Source organism: Planococcus citri, chromosome 3 (assembly GCF_950023065.1).
Source record: "Planococcus citri chromosome 3, ihPlaCitr1.1, whole genome shotgun sequence".
Classification (NCBI taxonomy): Eukaryota; Metazoa; Arthropoda; class Insecta; order Hemiptera; family Pseudococcidae; genus Planococcus; species Planococcus citri.
In genome coordinates, this window is record NC_088679.1 from 8,542,138 (window position 1) to 8,565,992 (window position 23,855).

General features: G+C 35.0%; 2 protein-coding genes across 3 annotated transcripts; one reads left to right on the forward strand and one right to left on the reverse strand.

The window, feature by feature from the left end:
• The first annotated feature begins 5,711 nt into the window (after positions 1-5,711).
• Positions 5,712-7,059, forward strand: LOC135840170 (COMM domain-containing protein 2-like). Its single transcript, XM_065356560.1, has 5 exons — positions 5,712-5,879; positions 5,966-6,043; positions 6,116-6,198; positions 6,288-6,458; positions 6,529-7,059. The coding sequence occupies exons 1-5, from the start codon at positions 5,813-5,815 to the stop codon at positions 6,763-6,765; spliced, it is 636 nt and encodes a 211-aa protein (XP_065212632.1). The 5' UTR covers positions 5,712-5,812; the 3' UTR covers positions 6,766-7,059.
• LOC135840165 (rhodopsin-like) lies at positions 6,758-22,555 on the reverse strand. Of its 2 annotated transcripts, none has more exons than XM_065356550.1 (9): positions 22,388-22,555; positions 21,843-21,999; positions 15,114-15,352; positions 14,924-15,030; positions 14,700-14,806; positions 14,425-14,572; positions 7,840-7,950; positions 7,571-7,737; positions 6,758-7,488 (listed from the first exon to the last, which is right to left on the reverse strand). In XM_065356550.1, the coding sequence occupies exons 2-9, from the start codon at positions 21,977-21,979 to the stop codon at positions 7,377-7,379; spliced, it is 1,128 nt and encodes a 375-aa protein (XP_065212622.1). In that variant the 5' UTR covers positions 21,980-21,999; positions 22,388-22,555; the 3' UTR covers positions 6,758-7,376. The 2 variants fall into 2 exon arrangements, with proteins under 2 accessions (XP_065212622.1, XP_065212623.1); XM_065356551.1 differs by having other exon boundaries at positions 22,324-22,555.
• Positions 22,556-23,855: the final 1,300 nt, after the last annotated feature.

A 23,855-nucleotide genomic window follows, 5' to 3' on the forward strand; every position in this document is an offset into this window, starting at 1 on the left:
GTTCAAAAAAATGTCACCCAAGCTTATTTTTTTCCAAATACCTTCTAGATTTAAAATCAGTCACCAGATCGCTTTTTACATTCTGAGCGAACGGATGAGGTAATTCGACTAGACTAAATACGAGTAATAACATTTTTGAGCAATGCATGAAGAAACCTACATGTATCAAAAGACGCAAAAATGACATAACATTTCCACCCTAAAAAAAAACTTCCAGCGTCGCAAGGAATTCTTCCTCGCTCCCCTCAAAACGAACTATTTGCAACGAAAGAAGAGATTTCCTTTTAAGAAAATGTATAATTTAAAATAGATATTGCCAACAATTAAAAATTTTAAAGCATTTCTACAAATTTCATTTTTTAATTTTTCAATACGAGTGTATTTTTTTCATATTTGGGGGGCATTGCATATAAAAGAGTACAAAGGGTGTTTTAAAGGCTAAAGAAGGGGTCATTTTGAAAAGAGATTTATTCGGAAAGATTCTAACCAAAAATGTACAATTTCAAAAAAAAACATTCAAGGTACCTAGACCTACAGACTTCAATTTTTTTAATTTTTATTTTCTAGTTGGTCAGTTTCCATCAAAGTAAAGGATTAAACTTTTCAAGAAATTTAAAAAAAACAGTAGGTAATTTGGGAGGGGGAGAGTAAAACGAATTATAAAATTAATTCCAATCGTTCGTAATCTATTTGAGGCTTGAGAATCAAAAATTATAATTTTCGTATCTTTTGTCATACGTTGCTCGAAATTTACATTTTTTCGAAAATGTTCACTTTGAACGTCTAAGCTCAGTAAAAAAAAAATTACAAAAAACGCGCATTTTAACAAGATTTGTAATGAGCTCCTCTTTTGAAATTTAAACCCCCCTCCCCTCCCAAAAAATCTCATTTACTCCATGTCCAACCAGTTTTGAGATATGAATTTTTAAATTTTCACTGTTTCACAAATAACCATAAATAGGTATACCTATGTGAAAATAACGAAGCTCGTTCCATCCCCTTTCTTACCATCTAGCACTAGCAGTTGGTATTTACGGCGAACCGAGTATGCAATTCTTTCGACATTATCTTGCTACAAGACTATTCGTGAAATTGCTACATTATGATTATGAACGTGTGTATTTCGAAACTGGTTCAACTGAAAGCGAATCTGTGCCCGAGATTTTATAGAAAATGGACGGTACAAATAGATTCAAGTTTAGCTATTAAAACTCGAAAAGCTCAAAATCGAAGCTTCAAGGTGAAAGATGATTGCTTGATTTTTCAAGTCAACTACATATGTATAAGGTATAAAATTCGCAAAACAACGCGTGGAACTTTGAAAAACACACACACACAAAATGAAGACCAATAATATTATGACTCACAATAATGGTGGGAGGGGGAAGGGAGAGAGATTGGCACAAGGTTCTCTGATAATTGCGATCGAAATTCGAATTAATTTTGAAACTGTTGTGCCATGAAGTAAGTATGGATTATCGATTGTTATTTATGTAGATTTAAAATTTTCTCAAAATGAAAAGATATAGGTTACTCATTAGGAGCAATAATAAAATTAGAGAAAATTAAACGCAAACATTAAAATTCTCAAGTAAGATATATATATACCCATGTTGAACATGGGTAGATGCGCAATGAAAAGGTCATAACCTACGAATACGAATTGTTTAACTTTGTAATTAGAACGAAAGACTGTTTCAAGGTAAAGGGGACTTGGGAAAAGAAAAGAAACCTTATGAATAACTAAAAAGTCTGCACGAGATTCGTTAAAGTTTTATAATCTTGTTTCTCACGAAGTTTTTTTTTTTTCATTTCGCAAAGCGCTTACTTATGTACTATTAGCTGAATACTGTTTTGAAAAACATCACACACTTAAGAATATTACGAACGTACGCGAATGTTACAGTTCATTGAACGTGAGATGTGAGAGATTTAATTAAATACTTACTAGACGAAATCACACTGTCGACAAAAAATTCATTCTCATATCGAAGTAAATTTTTCATGATGATAATAAATTATCTCTATTTCAGGATGGTTGTATTTTCATTTTGACTGTAGGTACAAATATTTTCATCTGATTAAAAAATGAGAAATAGATACACATGTAATATGAAAATGATGAAAAAAGTGTTTTGCACGATAGTCATTTGATTTGAACGATAAAAAGTAGTTCAACAGCGACAATTTAGGTGGTAAACACAGCTACACAGCATTTTTAAACGATAGAAAAAGGTGTTAGCACGATATTTTTATTGATAAAAGAAGGCTTTGGATGCTTTGGTGCATCCTCTCCTCACTCCAAAGTCAAGCATCCAGAAAGAATTGATTTTCACGTTTAAAAAGTCCCCTTTTTATTCCAAGATTGCCATTCGCATTTTTTTTCTTTTGCCAAATTTGCCCAAGTCAAAAAGTGTCAATTTTTTGGAACAATTGAAGGGTTCCTTTCCAAGTCGGCCTAAGTCCATTTTCATCATTTTTGAGTTAGCAGCGCCATCTGCTGGTACAGGTTGGTTAACACCTTTATCACCTTGTCCCAACACCTGGCGTTACTTTTTTCACTCAGGAGCGCTGTTTTGCCGGCTCAAAAAAACAGCTGATTATTCCAAAGTGGCCTAAATCATACATTTTTTAAAAATTTGTATACAAGTGCGGTTGTGCCGGTTTTTTTTTCAAGTTTTTCAACGATTTTCGAGAGACGAAATTTGAAGGTGCTTCGAATGAAATTGTTTCAGAAATGTATTAAATTAATGATTCGTGAATTTTTTTTTGAAAAAACGCGTTTTTCAGCTCTTTTTCGAAATTTTTAACATCAGATAATTCCAAATGGGCCTAAGTCCACTTTTTCTGACTGTTTGACGCGCTCTGGAGCTGAAAATACGCAAAATTAAAAAAATACCAATATGGTACTTTAAAGCAGAAAGATCAAGCTTCACAACCATATAATCACATCATTTATTATTGAAGCGGAAGGGCGAGAAAAACACTTATTTGTGTTTTTCTCGAAACGAAAAAAATGGACTTAGGCCGACTTGGAAAGGAACCCTTCAATTGTTGAAAAAAATCTTCGTTTTTGTCAAAATTGTCAAGAAGTGTCCATTCTCGTAAAATTTTCTAAAGGATTCAATTTTGCTACAATTGTCAAAAAATTCATGTTTTTTTATTAAAATAGTTATCAGAGAGCGTAATTTTTGGCGAATTCACAAAAAAGGTAGGCCTACCTATGTTTGATTTGGGTTATTCCATGTCAACTCAACCAACGTTTTTGGGTCATGTCCTTCGATTTTGCTCAAATTTTTTTTACAATATCTACCCACCCAGTAAGTAAGAAAGCCGCAATCAGTTTGGTCCCAACCCCCTCAGGGGGCGGGTGGGGGGCTTCCATTATTTTCACATTGTCTCGAGCTACTCAACTTCAGCAGCCCATTCCTCCAAAACTATGATACTTTGATCAAAACTGATTTCATAGTTCGAAAGGGCATTGAATTTTGAACTTTTTAAGTATTTTGAAATTTTCAAAAGTTGAAAGTTGAACTTTCAATTTGAAAGTTCAAATTTCGAAATGGCGCTGTAAGTGGGAGCTACCATTTAAAATTTTGAAAAAATTTCCATAGATGTACATTTTGATACTTTTTTGAAATATTTAGGTTTCGAGATGGAACTCTTGACGGAAGGGGAGCACCCCCACCCACAATTTTGGGTGAAACTTTCAAAAGAAAATCTGGGGCATGTGATATATCGAATTGTATGTTTTCGGCAACGCTGAACACGAATATGACGTCAGATGATAGGACCCCATCCACGGCCCCCAGCACCTCCTCAAATGGGGTAAAAGTTCAAAAAAGCCGACACATGGAATAGTATGTTTTTGGTGACGCTGAACACGAATATGACGTCAGATTTATTATTGGACCCCATCCACGACCCCCGACATTTTTTTTGGACTTTCACCTATTGGGGGAGGTTCTGGGGGCCATAGGTGAAGTCGATTCGAAAAACTAAGGCAATATTCGTATTCAGCGATATCGAAAACATACTATTGCATGTGTCACACGAATGTAACCATTTTTGGGGGGGGTCACCCCCTTTGGAGAGGTGCTGGGGGCCGTGGACGAGTCCAATCATAAATCTGACGTCATATTCGTGTTCAGCGTCATCAAAAACATACTGTTCCATGTAACACACGAACAAAACGCTTTTTTGAATTTTTACCCCCTTCGAGGAGGTGCTGGGGGCCGTGGATGGGATCCTATCAAAAATCTGACGTCATATTCGTGCTCAGTGTTGCCGAAAACATACAATTCGATATATCACATGCCCCAGATTTTCTTTTGAAAGTTTCACCCAAAATTGGGGGTGGAGGTGCTCCCCTTCCGTCAAGAGTTCCATCTTGAAACCTAAATATTTCAAAAAAGTATCAAAATGTACATCTATGGAAATTTTTTCAAAATTTTAAATGGTAGCTCCCACTTACAGCGCCAATTTGAAATTTGAACTTTCAAATTGAAAGTTCAACTTTCAACTTTTGAAAATTTCAAAATACTTAAAAAGTTCAAAATTCAATGCCCTTTCGAACTATGAAATCAGTTTTGATCAAAGTATCATAGTTTTGGAGGAATGGGCTGCTGAAGTTGAGTACCTCGAGACAATGTGAAAATAATGGAAGCCCCCCCCCCCACCCGCCACCTGAGGGGGCTGGGAACAAACTGATTGCGGCTTTCTGACGTAAAAAAAATTGAACGAAATCGAAAGACATGACTCTCAAAATCGCCTTTTTTTGGTTGAGTTGACATGGAATGACCCATTTTCATAAACCGGAGTATTCTGAAAAGTGGAAGGATAAAAAAACGTAAGATTCCAAATTGCTAGTTAGTGTCAATGTTGTACAAATAGAAAAACATGTTTTTAAAAAAAGTTTTATCATTTAAAACATTTTTTTATGTTTTGTTTTAAAACAGTCAACTATTTTTTTCTTGTTTTAAAACAGTTGTTTTTTCTTGTTTTAAACAAAAATTCATTTTTAAACACTGAAAAAAAGTGTTCAAAATTACCAAATTTAGTCTGTAGATTCTGAGAGCTAGAACTAGAGGACTAAGCACATCGATAAAATCCCCATAAGACCAATGTAAATTCAAGTTCTCCTTCAGTCTGCTTGCAAATTAAGCAAAATGATAAAATATCCAAAAATTCGGAATCTGCCCTTAAAATGTTATTTTTTTAATTTTTTTTTCACAGAAAATCAAATAAGATTTTACTTTATTCGTCTTTAAAATTGCGATTTCAAGCCCTGAAAAGTCCCGGAAAGCCCTGAACACTTCATTCAAGCCCTCGACACCGAGCCCTGAAACCCAAAATCGTCCCAAACACAAAATTTCCTGGCCCCAATCCAAGTCCAGGACAAGACCTAATAAATTTTTAATTAAAAGCCCGAGCCCTGAGACCCAGAACCCGAAAGAAATCGTTCGGGGCCTCATCCCTGACCCTGAAGGCCTGAATGAAAGTTCCACTTCCATTTTTCATTTTTCACTAAAAAATTGTGATTAAAAAAATTACAACACTAAACTCGCGAGAATCATATTTACTTAACGTTGTTTTATTTTATTCGCCCTTGAGCACCAGTTAGCGCTCCTATCGGCCATTTTTAGCGTCAATTTCAAGAAATGAAACGAATTTCCAATCTGTTTTCTACGGTCTTGGTGTTGACATAAACATTCTTTATCAGTTGCAATTGCAAAAATATTATCAAAATTTTGAAAAAAATTGCAAAAACTCACTCAAATAGTTGATTATTAAAATAAAATGCGATATTAAAATGGCATTATTTCTAACCGAAACTCATAAGGAGCATTTGAACTTCCTCTGCCAGCACCAACCGGACAGTACGGCTCGTTTATTTTTTAATGTTCACATTCCAAATCATTTTTGGCGTACACTATACTTTCATTTGCCATTCATCTGATTTCAGCTTTGAGAAAATTCGGCGGCGCAGCCATCGAATATATAAGTAAAGGCCCAGATGGCAAAGATTACACCAAAGTTGCTAGTAAGTAGACTGCACAACGAGTGAGTAATTTGTCCCTGTACGTGATTCTATTCTGAATTTTCCATTTCGCAGAACGCTTCGACGTACCGGTTGAACGAATTAAAAACTCGCTTGAAAGTTTAGCCTACATAATCATCGAATGCAGCAAGCTCGACGTGAGTTTCATCGATGTAGATTTTTCGTTTAATCCAACACATGTATTATGTACTTATAAACCTGTAATTCCATCAACGATTATATATAGATTCAAACAGACGAATTCGTGAATATCTTCCACGCTGCTGGATTCACCGATGACCAGAGCAGCTCGCTTATCGAACCGTACCTCGAGAATAAGAAAATCATCGCTGATATCTTTCAAAAAACCGACTCCCTTTCGTATTTCTACGATCTGCAATGGCGTTTTGAATCCAAAGTACGTAACGTCATTTTTCAATCTTTTATCTCCATTTTATTCTCACACTCATCGTATCATTTTTTCATAGATTAGTTCGAGAGCTCTTCTAAATCAAGTCACGCCTTTGGTAACCATGAATCTCAAATTGAGCGATTCCTCTTCGGCCGTTACCTCTGAAAAAACCACTAGTCATTTACTTCAAACCGATCCCAGTACTTTGGTTCATTTAACCGAAACGTTGGAGAAAGCTTTACAAGAATCTCGACCTCATAATATACGTAAAATTCAACGTAAAATAAAAAAAATAACCATACAAGATTCGTAAAATAATATGTGATATTTTTTTCATACATTATATCGTATCATCATCTTTCCGTATAGTACGTAATAGTTATAGTAAAAATCTTTTGGTACTGTGATTCGAGATGTACTCGTATTTTTATTTATCTGTGATCCATATTGTTCGAATATGTACTTTGAACTATGTACAAAATATATAGCATTATTATTATTATTACTATTATTCGTTATAGATGATGTATTATTGTAGATAGGTAATGTAGGTTTTTTTTTGTTTGAAAATTGTATAAAATTATAAATATATGTAAATGAATTATTATTTATGTTATCGTTCTTTGTAAGTTCGATAAATGCTCTCGATTCTAATACATAGGTATATATAATAACAAATTCTATTCTATAGATAAATTTTCTTATTTTGTGACTCTCACACACTGTTTAAAAAATAGAAACCAACGAAAAACAAAAACAAAACAAGGAAACATAACGACGATTGCAACGTACCAACGTACATATTTAACGTCGTATGCATACATTTATGTGCTCCAAACTCATGAGTATCAATTGAATCCGTTAAAATGAAGAGAAATATGCACGTATTTTAGAATACAGTCCGCTTAAAATCGTACTATATTATTATGTTTTAGTGGCGGCAGTTTTTTCAGAGGCAGCGTCCGACTTTGACGAGGTGTCAGCACTACAGAAGAACGGACATTTTTCGCTCAGCGCTTGTCGATATTTCGGATGACTAGAACATCGTTCGAATACGTATTCGAGTTAATTTTTTCTACCTGGATTTCTTCAAATATGAGTATATTGAGCGCACTCACCTGATAGCGTACACGATTGGATTATAGATGGCGTTTGCTTTGGAGAACACGGCTGGCAAAACTGTAGATAAAGGTGATAATGGGAAAATTTCGAAGATACCGGCGTAGTTGACGATCAAGTAAGGAGTCCAAGCCATGAACCATAATGCGATTACCATAAGTGACACCTGTACAATGAAAAGCGATCACGATGAATAATCATCCGAGATATAAATTCTGTAAGGATCAGATCAAAGATCAATATACGTATAAGACGACCCCATAATTACTTTGGCAATTTTTATTTCCGCTCTTGTATCGCCTCCGTCACCAGCTCGAAGCGACTCCACGTTCATTTTTTTCGCCTGTTCTCTCATGTTTCTTTCGTGATCTGCAACAGACTAAAGACACATAAATGTTAGAGAGTTACAAACCGAATCCAGAATACGGGGAGAGAATTTTTTTTTAAGAACCTTGTTCCGAATTCAAAGCTCAAAAGCTACGTACAAAAAGTAGGGTGAAACTGCCTCTGACTCAGATTTCATGATGATTTTTGAGCGTATCAATGGTTATCCATTGACACTCAGGAGCGTGCCACCCCCCCCCCCCCAGGGTGGTCCTTATTTTCGAAGTTGGAATTTTTTTGCTCCCACCCCACAAAGTTGTTCCATTTGATGAAAAAATAAATCCTACGAAGTTTCAACCCCCTATGTAAAAAAAAAATGGTGCCAGAATGCCCCCCAATTTTTCAAAAAATTGAAAAATGGAAAATGATGCAATTTTTTTAAATTTTTGATTGTTTTCAATCTATTGGCTATTGCAGCCCAATATTCCCCCTTTGAACCGAAACAGCCCCCAGAAATTTTTTACCCCCTCCCCTGTGAGAAAACAATAATTTGCTATTTTGCTATACCTACTGGTGGAGCGGAAAAATTTATGGTCTCAATTTCGCTGAAATTGAAGTATGTTGGAGATTGTGCGTTAAAATGACACCAAAAAAATTTTCAGCCCCCCACGTGCCCCTGCAGTGAAACTGTGGCCCCCCAAAGTAGGGCCATTTGGGGGAAACGCTGTTTTTTTTTAAATGCAAAAGTACCCATTTTTTCCGAAAACGGGTAGGACTGAAAAGGTGCGATTTAAGATTATGAATCGAATAGCGTAATCGATTTTTTTATTTGACCCCAGCTAACCCCCCCAAAAAACGCTTGAAAAGTCGCAAATCGTTTTTTTTTTGCTATTTCAATTGAAAATATACTTAGTCGATTTTCAGACTTTTAACGTGATTTTATGACTGACTATGATTATTACTTTTCACATTGAAACAAGTGAATTTGGCTCGTATTCCAATCTCCACTTCTCCCCCTTTCCTGAGGGCGCCCCTGTCCCATATTCCAAACTTCCCTACTAGTCCGGCATATGACAATAGGAGTAATTGCACCCCCCGCCGATCCTCCGGGACAACTTTTTTCTTAAAGGGGACATCCTAAGGAACATTTTGAAGCAAACTTGCCAAAAAAAAAGGTGGCCTTACTTACAAAATGGCGGCCATTTTGATTGACAGGTCAGCCGAAATCGCAGATTTTGCGTTTTAACATAGGACTTGCACGAACTTTTTCAAACTTTACAAAAGTAGATCGAAAGATCATGCAAAAATTCATCACCTGTCAAAATTTCAAGTGCTAAAGTGCATTTTTCGATTTTTGGTGAATTTTTGAAAATCGAATTTAGGCCAAAAATGAGGGAAAAAATTAAAATTTTACCAAATTGACCAAGAAAGCTGAAATTTAGGATATACCCAATTTTCAACATGCCAAATCGATTAGAAACGGTTTCAACCGTTTTGAGCAGTTCATGGAGCCTCCAGCAGATTTTTGAAACTCGAAATTCCCACAAAATTCCATCAAATTGGAATTGTAAAGCTTAAATTTATTCTAAAAACTAATTTCAATACGCTACGAAGTACTGCACGTGAATTTCAAGTCGTTTTGGATTCTCCAGCAACTTTTTAAAAATTCCTAAGGCCTCCAGCAGATTTTTGAAACTTTAAATTTTCACAAAATTTCATCAAATGGAGATGAAAAGCTGGAATTTATTCTACACTCCAATTTTAACACCTTCTGAAGACGACTTCTGGTGAGTTCAAGTTATTTTCGAGCCTCCAACGACTTTTTTGAAAATTACTGGGGCCTCCAGTAAATTTTTGAAACTTGAAATTTCCCCAAAATTTCATCCAACTAAGATGGAGAGTCGAAATTCATTCTGCAAACTAATTTCAATACGCTACGAAGTTGACTGCTGGTGAATTTCAGGTCGTTTTGGAGTCTCCAGCAAATTTTGAAAGGTTGTACTTATGACGTTTTTTTGTAAAATTGAAATTTCCTAAAAGTAGCTGGAAGCTTCAAAATCATTTGAAACCACCATGTAGTCTGCGAAGTAAATTCCAGCTTGCCAACTCTATTTGATAAATTAGTGTTGGGGAAATTTGAAGTTTCAAAAATCTATTGGAGGCTCCAGTAATTTTCAAAAAAGTCACTGCAGGCTCTAAAATGACTTGAACCCACCTGAAGTCGTCTTCAGAGGGTGTTAAAATTGGAGTGTAGAATAAATTTCAGCTTTCCATCTCCATTTGATGAAATTTTGTGAGAATTTAAACTTTCAAAAATCTGCTGGAGGCTTCAGGAATTTTCAAAAAGTCGCTGGAGGATCCAAAACGACTTGAAATTTACCTGCAGTACTTCGTAGTGTATTGAAATTAGTTTTTAGAATAAATTTTAGCTTTACAACTCCAATTTGACGGAATTTTGTGGGAATTTCGAGTTTCAAAAATCTGCTGGAGGCTCCATGAACTGCTCAAAACGAGTTGAAACCGTTTCTAATCGATTTGGCATGTCGAAAATAGGGTATATCCGAAATTTCAGGTTTCTTGGTCAATTTGGTAAAATTTTAATTTTTTCTCCCATTTTTGGCCTAAATTCGATTTTCAAAAATTCACCAAAAATCGAAAAATGCACTTTAGCACTTGAAATTTTGACAGGTGATAAATTTTTTCACGATCTTTCGATCTACTTTTGTAAAGTTTGAAAAAGTTCGTGCAAGTCCTATGTTAAAACGCAAAATCTGCGATTTCGGCTGACCTGTCAATCAAAATGGCCGCCATTTTGTAAGTAAGGCCACCTTTTTTTTTGGCAAGTTTGCTTCAAAATGTTCCTTAGGATGTCCCCTTTAAGAAAAAAGTTGTCCCGGAGGATCGGCGGGGGGGGGGGTGCAATTACTCCTATTGTCATATGCCGGACTATACCACCTTCAATTCCAACAAGAAAAATCATGGAATAAAAGTTGCTTCTTGGAGAATTTTCTAAATTTTGGTTCTTACAAAAATTTTATTTGGCGCTACCTTTGGGCCCCAGATTACCAAAAACAATTTCCAAAAAAAGTCAAAGAATGATGTTTTTTCATTTGTTATTTTAAGCTGCTATAAAATCTTGCCTTTGGTCAAAATGGCCAAAACTATTCCCCCTTATTTGCCAGAATTGTCTAAAATTCTCTCTTGATTTGCGAAAATTCTCAAAAATTTTGCTTTTCTGACAGAAGCACCCATAACATTTTACCTTTGGTCAAGATTCTTGTTCTTTTGCCAGAATCATGAAAAAATTTCACTCAATGTTAAAATTGCCAAAAAGTCCTGCTTTTTTGGCAAAATTATCATAAAATAATTATGTTATTTTTTTCAAAGAGCCACAATTTCTTTTGCCAAAAATTATGTGCCTTCAAAAAAAGTTGTAATTTGTTCCCAAAAATGAAACAAGGTGCTGATTTTTTTTTTATTGAATTTTCAAATTTTTCGTCCATTTTTTCTCAGAGTCAGAGTTTTGTTTTTCCGCAATTTTTTCCAGTTGTCTCTGAAAATGAGGATTGCGGATCAGAAAAATTCCAACTTGAATAAATTCTAATCCACTTCCTCACCGCCTTCCTTCCTCTCCTAACTATCGAATTATTTAAAAGATCTCTTCTTCTGCTTTTTAAAAGCACCCTGCCCAGAAATGAAACATTTCCAAAAAATTGGTAAGTACAAATACCAATATTTTCAATCAAAATAGCGAAAAACGCCGATTCGCGACTTTTCAAGCGTTTTTTGGAGGGGTTAGCAGGGGTCAAATCAAAAAATCGATTACGCTATTCGATTCATAATCTTAAATCGCACCTTTTGAGTGCTACCCGTTTTCGGAAAAAATTGGTATTGGTACTTTTGAATTTAAAAAAAACAGCGTTTCCCCCAAAATGGCCTACTTTGGGGGGGGGGGCACAGTTTCACTGCAGGGGCACGTGGGGGGCTGAACATTTTTTTGGTGTCATTTTAACGCACAATCTCCAACATACTTCAATTTCAGCGAAATTGAGACCATAAATTTTTCCGCTCCACCAGTAGGCCTATAGCAAAATAGCAAATTATTGTTTTCTCACAGGGGAGGGGGTAAAAAATATCTAGGGGCTGTTTCAGTTCAAAGGGGGAATATTGGGCTGCAATAGAATGAAAACAATCAAAAACTTAAAAAATTGCATCATTTTCTATTTTTCAATTTTTTGAAAAATTGGGGGCATTCTGGCACCACTTTTTTTACATAGGGGGTTGAAACTTCGTAGGATTTATTTTTTCATTAAATGGAACAAGTTGGGGGGGGGTGGGAGCAGAAAAAATCGAAGAAATAAAATTCCACTAGGTAGATATATGAGTGTAAATAAGAATCACCCTACCCCCCCCCCCCCCCCAAAAAAAACGCGACACAATTTTCAAAAGTTTTACTCTGTCTCCGGCTGTTTTTAACCGATTGATTTGAAACTTAGTGTGAATGTAAGGATACTCAAAGGCAATGATCCCGAATTTTTTCAATTTTTTTTCACTTCAACAACGACATTCAAAATCCACTTTGAAAACTTCAAATCAAAATGGTGGGGGAGGTAAAAATCTCAACAAAAAAAAACAAATATGTTTACATTTTTCAGGGTATTTTCTACCACTGGTCATTTTTCTAGAATGTTTCGAGTATAGTGTCTACTTCTCGATGACCATAAAATCATTTGGAAACACGTTTTTCTCGTCCAAAGTGGTCGATTTTGGCCAAAAAGTTTTTTTTTCTCGCAAAGCATCATCAAAGACGCCCAACAACACTATTAAACTGAATTTGTACTAAATTCGCCAAATTTTCTGTGTTTTATAGGTACCTAGGTAGTTTTTATTTGAAAAATTTGATTGTGCGATTTTGGGAACCCCTGACACTTCTTCTGGTGACCTACACGGCTAAAATTCGTGTCCAGATCCAGATTGATATCAACTAGAAGTAGGTACCTATCTACATCATATTTCAATATTTCAGCAAAATTGAAAATCTTCGATCCCACTCCAGAAGGAAAAAATCGAAGATTTCGCTAATTCTGTTGAAATTGAAGTGTACGATGTACCTAAGTGAGTATTTCTAGTTGATATTAAGTAGTCTGAACATGATTCATGAATTTTAGGCGTATAGGTCTTCCGACGTCCGGAAGGAATGTTAGGGGTTCCCAAAATGAAGCAAAATGAAATCTATTTTCAAATAAAAATTATAAAACGTAGAAAAATTGACTAATTTGGTGCAAACTTAGGTTTATAGTGTGGCTCAGCATTTTTGATGATAAGTAGGTAGGTACCTATGTTTCGAAAAAAATTTTGTCTAAAATTCACCATTAAAACTGGAAAAACACGTTTCCAAATGATTTTATGGCAATGAAGGAGCGGTCATCACTCGAGAAATTTGGAAAAAATCATCAGTGGTAGAAAATACACTGAAAAATGCAAAAATGTTTTCTTGTCTTTTCGTTTTTTCCCTAAAATTTGAACTTTCCTTCTCACCAGGTAATTTGATAGTTTTCAAAGTGAATTTTGAGGTTGAAGTTGAGGTCAATTTTTTTTCCAAATTCCAGATGATTACACCGAGTTTCAAATCAGTCGGTTTAAAACAGCCAGGGACAGGATGGGAGAAGGTGCCAATACTGCCACCCCCTCATTGCAGATGAATAACCGCTGATCTATGCGCTTAAAAATCATAATTCGGTCGAACTAAACGAGAAACAGTCCAAAAACAGAAATTCTAGTCGTGGCAGTCTCACCCCACTTATTCTACAGAAGGGCGGATCTCCAAAAAAACAAAAAGTTCGGCAGATTTCGATCAAATTCGGCAGAGATCTTTATTTTGAGTTGAAAATTACTCAGAAAAAATTTCAGCTCAAAAGGTGCCCCTGGAGGGGACATGTGGGCTCTCAAAGAGGGTGAATTTTTTGAATAAAATCTAGATTTTTTCGCTCCTGTCGCAACCCAACCTGTTTTGTGAAAAGTGGCCCAGGACAAAAATGAAAGTATTTGAAATTCTGCATCGATCTATGCTATTTCTATCAAAATCTAGGACCACTTTTAGGGTTCTATTGGGTGGTTGAAAATTTGCAAATCGCTTATTTTTGAATAAATTCGTATTTTCAGAATTTTTTCTTCGCAGATATTTCGCATTAATTATGCCAAACTTTCTGAAAGATATCATATTCTTTATTTTTCAGTCATTACTGCCAATTTCAAGAACTCAAGAAAAATTGCAAAAACTTATGAAATTTTAATCGATAAAAAACCGCACGATTTTTTCGAAAATACCTTCTCTTATGAGGACTTATTTCTTTCCTCCAGGGACACCTTCGGAGCTAAAAATTTTCTGAGTAAGTTTTCAACTCAAAGTGAAGGTCTCCACTAAATCTGGTCAAAATCCGCCGAATTTCTGTTTGTCGCGATCCACCCTATTGTACAGCATTTTTCAATATATTATGGATCAAGTAAGCCAATCACTCGTTTCACTCACTTTAACGATGTGGAAATAGGCCCAAACGATGGTGAACAAAGGTGTAAAGTATGCGAATACAGAATAGACGAGGATGTAACTACGACTCTTCCAGTCCTTGGTCAAATAGTCTGTACCACAGGACGTCATATTTCCTTCAGGAACATACCTACAATAAATTAGAGTATGAAACACATCAAAATGTAGCAACTAAAACACTGCGTTCATCGTTCGTCATTACTTATCCTATACTTACTTAAAACTTACCATTAAACAATCGAATTTCTTTTACGTACCTGTTCCATCCGAAGACAGGAGCCAAAGTCCAAATTAATCCGTGAACCCAGATAATAAACATAATAATACAGACCGACTTGATGGATAGTTTTGGACCAGAAATACCCTGTAAATTTAGCACACGTGCAATTCTTCGGCAGTTTTCTAGTAATTAGGTACACGATTTGGTTCGATTTTTTTTTTTTTTCAATTCCAAGTTACCTATGTGGATACTAAAACTTACTTTAACGATAACGTTGTATCTATCTATGGCGATCATAACCATCGTCCAAATGGAACAATTACCAAACATGGATCCGATCACTCCGTACAATGAACAAGCTAACGGGCCTACAATATATTCACGTACGACCATTAGGTATACTGGAAAAAATTCCAACATATCTAATCTTTATTATTTGAAGTTTTCTTACCCAGATTCCAGGTTCCTTGGGTGCTATTGTAAACCATCACAGGTACCATGTAAAACACCATACAGAAATCGGCGAACGCTAGATTAACTATTAATAAATTCGAAGGTGTTCGAAGATTCGGCGTTGTTGTGAAAATATACACGACCAGACCATTACCGATGCCGGATATTATGCCGATGCAAAACATAAATAAACCAATTAGCACGTACCAAAATGTACTCAACGGTGGATATTGGTACCTGGAAAAATTTGAAAATTTCATTTTATAACACTAGGTAGGTACAGAAGTTTTACTATAGGAAATACCATACGAACTAATTTTATAAATGCCTACGAAAATATTGAATCATTTAGAAGGCAATTATCGTTTATGTGCTTGAATGTGTTCGGACTCGAATTCACAAATACCTGAACTACCTAAGTATACCTTACTACATATTATGATTGCATTCGAAATTGACGATATGGAAACCCCAAGTACATAGGTACCTAGCTAGGATTTTTGACCTTAACTATAAAAAAGAAAACTCGAAAAATGAAGTTTTCATTTGTGAAGGAAACTGTTTTTAGAAGAACTTCACTTTTCCCAAAGAAAAAAAATTAAAAAAAAAAGAAATGAAGGACGATCACTTATTTGAGGGGGGGGGGGGGGAGAAGGAGAAGGAACTAGAACGGATTTCTTTATAGAGGAAAACGTTATGGAAAAATTTTGTTTTTATGTGAAAAAAATGTAACAGACTGAAGGAGGAGGAAAAAAAGGAAGAAAAACAAACAAAACAAACCAAAAATTTAAAAAAATAAATATTAATCAAGTTAAATGAAAGAGTATAAAACAAAACTAAAAACTAAAAATAATGAACACACAGGAAAATTTAGCAACTGTGGAGGAACATACTGGTGAAGTCCATCAGTAGTAAATCAAATAATATATCAGCATGCCAGAAAGACAAATCGTCGCCTTACTTGCAAAAACTCGTATCTCCAACTCTGAGATCACACCTTGTGTAAACCATTCTTTTTGCACTGTAGCGCTCCCTATTGGACTTGAACACTCAACTATAGGTAAGAGAGGTAGTTGAGTGTTCAAGTCCAATAGGGAGCGCTACAGTGCAAAAAGAATGGTTTACACAAGGTGTGATCTCAGAGTTGGAGATATGAGTTTTTACAAGTAAGGTGATGAAACTCATTTAGAACCGTCGACCGTATATAATGGACAAATAATTCAACGGTGGAAAAATGACAAAATGTGACGGCTAGATTTTGGATGCAGAATCCTGGAAACCTTCTGCTCATGCGCCAAACATGACGCATACAGTGCTGGTGGAGAGAGAGACGGTTTAATGGTTGAACATGGGTTGAACCAGTGAACCATCTCTCTCTCCACCAGTGCCGTAAGTATCATGTTTGGCGCATGTGCAGAATGTTTCCAGGATTCTGCATCCAAAATGTGGCCGTCATTTCCTGCGGTTTGAATTATTCATCCATTATATAAGGTCGACGTTTAGAACAATCATCCTAGAATAAACTGAAATGAGTGCATCTATAGTGGAATAACAGGACCTTCCATACTATAAGCAAACAGAAGGCAGACATGTGATGTAATACTACCCAGTAGTCTGTAAGGTGTTTTCACTCTCCAGTAACCACCAGACTATAGTGCCAGCCGAGAGCCCAAACCTCTACTCATCACTGCATACACTGCATACACTGCATTAAACAGCTTCGGCAAACACCACAGAGCCTGAGCACCAGATCGGTCTCGTTGGTACCTAGGTAGGGAAGCAACGGTGTTATAAATTTTCCTCCCCCTCCAATTCATATAAACTCTAAATTTGGACCTATTCCTTTGTATATAGTCATAGTCAATTGCCTGGACTTGAAAAGAGTTTTTGAGTAGGCAGAATTTCTAGTTTTTGAAAATCGTTTTTTGTACTTTCCCTCCTTTTTTTTTTTACCTACAATGCTCCTAACTGCCCATTTTTGTAGAATATGGATAGGTTCTAAGTGACAGTCCGCTGCTCCCCCCCCCCAGATGAACAAGCCATACTGAAGCACAGATTGATAGAGAGCATAATAAATTTTTACCATGTGTTGAGTGCCAAAATGTTGTGCCAGGAAGCGAATCAAATAGTTTAGTTTTCTAAGTTTAGTTTGTAAGTACATATAAACTCTGTTCTTTCCAGATGAATTTAGAATCAATCATTATTCCGAGGTACCAAGTTGACTCAACTTGTGACAGGGGTGTGCAGCCACATGGAGCCCCACAATCTGGACTTTCATGCATGTAGCACCTAGACCCCCAGGTCAGGGGAAACCCCTAGCCAAAACTTCACAATTTTAATTTGGATGAATTTGGTTTTAATTTATGTTGCCAGAACCAGCCTCCCAATAATTTCAAATCTTCATTAATAAACTTGATAAGCAGTGTTGCCGTTTTAGTCTCTCAGATATATATGTAGGTATACGAAAAAAGATACGGAAATTTTGAAAAGATACGGATTTTTTTGCCATGTTTTGGTAGGGCTTATGCTCTCAAACAGTGGGCAAACCCAAATTTTTAGGCATGAAAACCCAAAATTAGAGGTAATTAATTATCTGAAAACATTTTTCGCGCTATGTGATAATTTTAGAAAAAGGAAGGTAAATTTACAGCTCAAGCGAAGCGAGAGCGAAAAATTTTTGAAAAAATGGGTCCTAGAAACGAAAAAACGCCTATTTTTGCATGTTTTATGGAGGAAAATCAAAAAATCCTTATATTCCTGTACTTTTTGGCGATTTTTGGCAAATTATACAGAAATTATACGGAAATTTAAGGATACGGAACATTATACGGATTTTTTCAAATTATACGGTTTCCGTATAATTATATGGGAAACAGCAACACTGTTGATAAGGTCATCTTGATTTTTGGGCCTAATTTACTATAGTTGTATCTTCTGCAAATCCACATAATGTCCCATTCAATTTTAGTTCGAAAATGTCATTAATGTAAATTAAAAAGAGGATTGGTCCTAATATGCTGCCCTGTGGTACCCCATGCACAGTAGGTAAGAAATTCCCAATTTTATTCCCAACTTTAACAGCTTGAGTTCTTCCCTCCAAGTAGGATCTGAACCAGTCATGCTGCACACCCCTTCTCTCACAGTTCCAGAGCTTCTGTAAGAGAATCCCAACATCAACCGTGTCAAATGCCTTATTGAGATCGAGGTATGCCGCCGCAACACTATCCCCACATCGTAGACCATCGACTACCTCAGTAATATGATCAAACCAAGCATCACTTGTACTCTTCCCAGACAAAAATCCATACTGCTATTTTGAAAAGAAATCTTTTGAACGCAGGAAATTTAAAATTTGATTTTTTACAACTTTTTCAAAATTTTTTGATAATACTGAAAGAAGGGAGATTGACCTGTAATGTTCCATAAATAATTTACATTTGCTCTTATGAACAGGGACAACAATGGCCTTTTTTAAAGACCATGGAAATCGTCCTTGATTTATTGATTTGTTTAAGATGTCAGCAATAACTGGTGCCAAAATAACAGAATTTTCCTTAAATAGTTTTGCCAGAATGTGATCATGTCCCGCAGATGGTTTGTTTGGGAGACTTGAGACCTCAGCATGAATCTCGTCACATGTCACTGGAGGGAACCCCAGGCTATTTATAATTTTCTTGGCTGGGTAAGCACTAAGTATTTGTTTCAAGGTTTTGGAATTCATTTGAGATTTTATCAACAGAGTCAATAAAAAATTTATTAAATACATTTGAGGCCTTAATTTCATTTCCCTCAACCAAAACCGCCTCCTGATTTATTCCAATTTTTGTCAGTTTATCTTTCTGCCCCTGATCAAATCTATATTATGTTTCCAGCACTTCCTTGGGTCATTTTTGCATTTCTCCAAAACCCTAGAATGGTAGACCAATTTATCCCTCCAACTCTGCTGAACCACTAATTTTCACATTTGTTTATACTCCTGAGTAATTTCTAAATTTGTGGGATTTTTTAAAAAAATTTTTATATAATTTTGATTTTTCCTCGGATAAGTAGGCCAAATAAGCAGAAGTATAATATGGTGTTCTTTTTTTAATTTTTCATTTTTTTTTATTTTTATAAGTAACTGACTTGTTACAGGATGCCATCAGCGACTTAAGCTCATCCAGAAACACATCCATAGCCTTAAAAACAAATTTGTACCTATTCTTCTTCTTCTTTTTTCTGTGGTGAGCTCCATGATGTGTTCAATGTTCAGGTTCAACTTCATAATGCATAAAAAATAACGCCAATTCAACTTCTTTTCATGATAAAACTTGGATTTTTCAGGAGGCCTTAATATTCGTTTTGAATATTTAGGTTGGACGATTTCGATATTTTTTGATGGGGTATGCATATTTTATGTGGCGATCACTGAATTTAGGAAATTCGAAAACAGAACCATCTCAGTCAAAATTTTTGGCATTTAACTTCATTCGTCGAGTTTTGGCGAATTTTCGATAATTCAAGGGGAAAAAACAAACAATCAGAACCACCAAAAATAAGGTTACAAGTTGGAATAAAATCCAAAATCACAACTACACCACCAAAAAATAAAAAAATTATAACCATTACAAAATCACAACCAGGAAAAATTGTACAATTAACGTTTCCATTTTGAACTACAACAATGCTTAAAATAATGTAATTTCAGGTAAGTACGTAAATATAATTGGAAAAATAACCACCAAAATTATTCAAAAGAAAACAGCTCACAAGGTTACCTAAACACCCACCTTCCAGTTTTCTATTGAGGAAAATTTCTAAAAAACAAAAATTATCAAAAAAAAAAGCACAAGGAAAAATTTTGAGTCATCAATTTAGAGAGGGATCAGTTATTTGCGAAATTAGCCTAAATATGTAGGTAGCGATGGTGCCTTTTAATTTTCCCAATAAGTAGGTAAACGAATGAAAATTTCATACCGCAAGTGTATTTAAAATAATCGATACGGGCACCCCCTCCTCATCTGAGTCTATCTGCAACCTCAACCCCTAGCTCATGCCCTCGCATGTTGGGGGCATACTCACGTGCAGGGCAGAGTTATCAAAAACTGAAAATTTTGTGCAATTGCAATTACCTCAGAAAATACATCAAAATCAGATCATTCATTGTTTTAGATTTTGGGCTTCATTTTGTTTCAAGTTTCTTGTGTTTCAGTTTTTTTTTCAAGTTTTTAGTTATTTTTGTTTTTATTATTTTTAGGGTTTTTATTTGTAGGTTTCTAAATTCTATTTCATTTTTATTTTATTTTATTTTATGTGTTTTGAGAAGTTGCAATTTTGTGCTTAGCCTAGAGTTTTTCATTCCCAAATATTTCGATTTAAATTTTAGAATTTTTTCATTTTAGTTTTTATAGGTTCAAGGTAGTGAAAATGATGTTTTTAAAATTTTTGTTTTTGTTTTTTTTATCTTTGTTTCCGGTTTAGTTTTTGAAAAAACTCGCGTTTCATTTCAAATTTTGGATTTTGTTTTAAAAGAGAGTTTTCGATTTCAATTTTGAAGTATTCTTTGCTTAAAGTTTTCAATTCGTTACTTTTGTTTTTATTTTTTATGATCGATTTCATTTAGGTATAGAATTTTTTGTTTTCAGAAAATTAGGAACGTTTTTGATCATCGATTTCATTGCGTGGACTTTTTTGTTTTTGGCTTTCGATTAATTTTCTCTTGCCTTTTTTACGATCGACTTCGTTTTTAGCATTTTTCATTCTCCGTTTCGGGATGTGAAAATAATACAATTTTTTTGATTTCGGATTTTAGGTCCTTTTATTTCAAGTTTTTGTTATTTACTAGTTTTTTTGTTGTTTTCATTTTCCATGTTTGTTGTTTAGGTTTTCCCCATGTTCGTTTTCATTTTTTGAATTTCATTCTGAAGATTTTCATTTTCAGTTTTTGGAGGTTTTTTTTTGGCTTGTTTTCGTTCTTAGAATCTTTTGTTTTGATTTCGGCGTTATACTGTTGTGAAATTTATATACCGTATTTTTGATTTTGATTTAAGATCTTCTGAATTTCAGCTTTAGTTTTTTAGTGTCTATACTTATCTCTATCAATTATTCTACTTTTTGGTTTTGTATTATGAGTTGTTTTTTTTTGAGGGGGGGGGAGTGAGGATTGCTTCTGATTTTCGATTAGTTTTCATTTTTTTGTTTTTCGTTCATTTGTTCGCAGAATTTTTTGTTTTTAATTTTATTTCGAGGATGTAAAAATTAAATGTAGTTTTTTGGTTTTCGATCGTTTTCAGGTCTTTGAAGTACATTGATAGATTTTCAGTTTTCATTCTCGCTGAATTTCTGCATTTTTTTGTCATTTACATTAAAATGATCACCCAAAAAATCTTTCAAATTAGTAAAATTTTTATGTCTGTCTGTCTGCATGGCCTACGTCGGTACCGGTAAATTTAAAAATTCATAAATGATTGTGTAGGTACGTAAATGTATATCATTTTTCCCCAACTTTTGCAATTTATACGTACGAACCTGATTTTATGCATGGAAACAATAAAAGGAATGAGAAATGATGTAGATACCTACCTACCTATGTATTAAAATTTTTTAATAAGATAATGTAGAGGATTAGGTAACATATCTGACACACTCCACCCTTCCTCTCCACTACTACAATAAGGTCTTCAGGGTCTTCAGCAGACAGAGACAAGCTACCAAAACTATACAAAGTAAAAGAAAATGATATAATTACCACATCGAATCGACCAAATACAACATTTGAGGATTGATTCTATCGACAATTGATTCATTTCCGAAATCTGATCCGCCAGATTTCAGCCTCTCAAAATGAGGCTGTCCTAAAACATCCAAGATACCAGTAATCGTCATTTTCGTTTGATTTTCTAATTCTGTAAAACAAAACAAAGAAAAACGAATTCAGTAGGTATAATAGATGAACACAAAAAAATAATATCAAAAAATAAGAACTGATAAAAGAAAAAAGATAAACCAGAAATAAATTATTTGAAAAAACAAGTTTTACTGTCTTAATCTAAAAGGAATACAACGAAAAAAAAAGTAAGAAAAAAAAACGAATCAAAAACCCAGAATAAAAACTTATAAATAGGAAAAAAATGTCGCAAAATTCAATCCACATCCCTCACTAGCTTATTCACTCATTTAAAATTAATCGATCATCGCGATTCCAAAATTAAAACCAATACAAATCGTACTGTGTACATAAACACCGCCACAACACTCAAAATAATCATAAAAAACACACTCGAAAAAATTTACCTCGAATTTACGACTATTACAAAAAAAAAAATCACATTTTCAAACTTCGACCGTCGTTGATGAAACTATTAGGTACCCGAAAAAAATCACAAAATCAGCCTCGAATCGACAACTTTGATAAAGGCGTAAAATCCTTTTAACACCTCTGAGGTGTTTTTATTCCTTCTTTCCATTCATCGCTTTTTTTTTTTATTTTGAAAGCGAAATCGAATTATCGGGCATTAAAAGAAACCTTACTTCGGTATCAAGAGAAGAATTAACAATTACGATACGACGCATTTTTCCTATATAGGCAACAACACCTTTGAAGATATCGAATTTCAGTGATTGATTATCTAGATATCGTATGTGGCTTTGCTCAGTCATGATGCAAACTCGCATGTATATACGACGTCGACGTGTATAACGTTCAACAGAAAAAATTACATGAAATTTGTTTATGTTTACAAGAGTATTACTAGAGTACGATTGTATTGGAATAGGTAGGCTATATATTTTGCAAACGAGTATTTTACTGCATAAAAGTAAATGCCAAAAGGTATAATATTGTATTCGACATGACGATACCACTATTCCAATACGATCTTACTCTGAATATGGAAATCATTGCCGATTTGTTGGACTTTTGCCCATTTGAGGAAGTTTTGGGGGACCATGGATGAGGATAATTTGAAAAACTAAAGCTATATTCGTGTTCAGCGATATCGAAAACATACTATTTCACGTGTCACACAAATTGAAACCATTTTTTTTACTTTTACCCCCTTTGGGGAGTTGCTGGGGGCCGTGGATGGGTCCAATCAAAAATCTGACGTCATATTCGTGTTCAGCGTCACCAAAAACATACAATTCAATGTATCACATGCCCCATATTTTTTTTTCAACTTTTGCCCAAATTTGGGGGGAGGGGCTTCTCCACCATTAAAAGATCTCATCTCGAAAATTGAATATTTTGAAAAAGCATCAAAACTTTGTTATGGTGCAATCTGCCTCCACCTGCTAGGTGATAGATCTTAGGGTAACCCTTTACGCGATGTGATTTATTGCTATTTAGTAAAGAGGGTTCCAGTAACGTGGGAAAATATTGGAACATAGGGTGTGAACAATACCTTTCAATCGTGAAGGAGGCACGAGCTTCTGTCGGTTGAAAGGTATCATCACTTGGTTTTTGCGATCGGCAGTGGCAAGATCCTCGTCGAAGTATGTGGTCAAGGAGTAATTTGTATGTGACACCAGGCCTAGGCCTAAGTTACATTTATTCAGGTTAACCCACCTCGCGTATGTTTAAGATGATATTTGAGTTTATCGTAATCGTTGGTAGTTATCAATTAATTCTCTGAGGTAATGATCCGACGATTATAACCTTTGCGGTCATATCAAGATATTCCTAGGCATCTTGAATGAAGCGTGTGATACGTGTGTCTCTTCGTAAAGCAGCCACCGACAGCCACTATTATTGGGGTAGGCT

Excerpts from the sequence above, each read along its gene's own strand:
- LOC135840170 (XM_065356560.1), top strand. The coding sequence starts at position 5,813 with ATGGCATTATTTCTAACCGAAACTCATAAGGAGCATTTGAACTTCCTC. Across the intron at positions 6,199-6,287 it reads TCGAATGCAGCAAGCTCGAC|ATTCAAACAGACGAATTCGT; the intron begins GTGAGTTTCATC and ends GATTATATATAG. Across the intron at positions 6,459-6,528 it reads AATGGCGTTTTGAATCCAAA|ATTAGTTCGAGAGCTCTTCT; the intron begins GTACGTAACGTC and ends ATTTTTTCATAG.
- LOC135840165 (XM_065356550.1), bottom strand. The coding sequence starts at position 21,979 with ATGACGATTACTGGTATCTTGGATGTTTTAGGACAGCCTCATTTTGAG. Across the intron at positions 15,031-15,113 it reads CCAAGGAACCTGGAATCTGG|GCCCGTTAGCTTGTTCATTG; the intron begins GTAAGAAAACTT and ends AATATATTGTAG. Across the intron at positions 7,738-7,839 it reads CGGAAATAAAAATTGCCAAA|GTGTCACTTATGGTAATCGC; the intron begins GTAATTATGGGG and ends TTCATTGTACAG.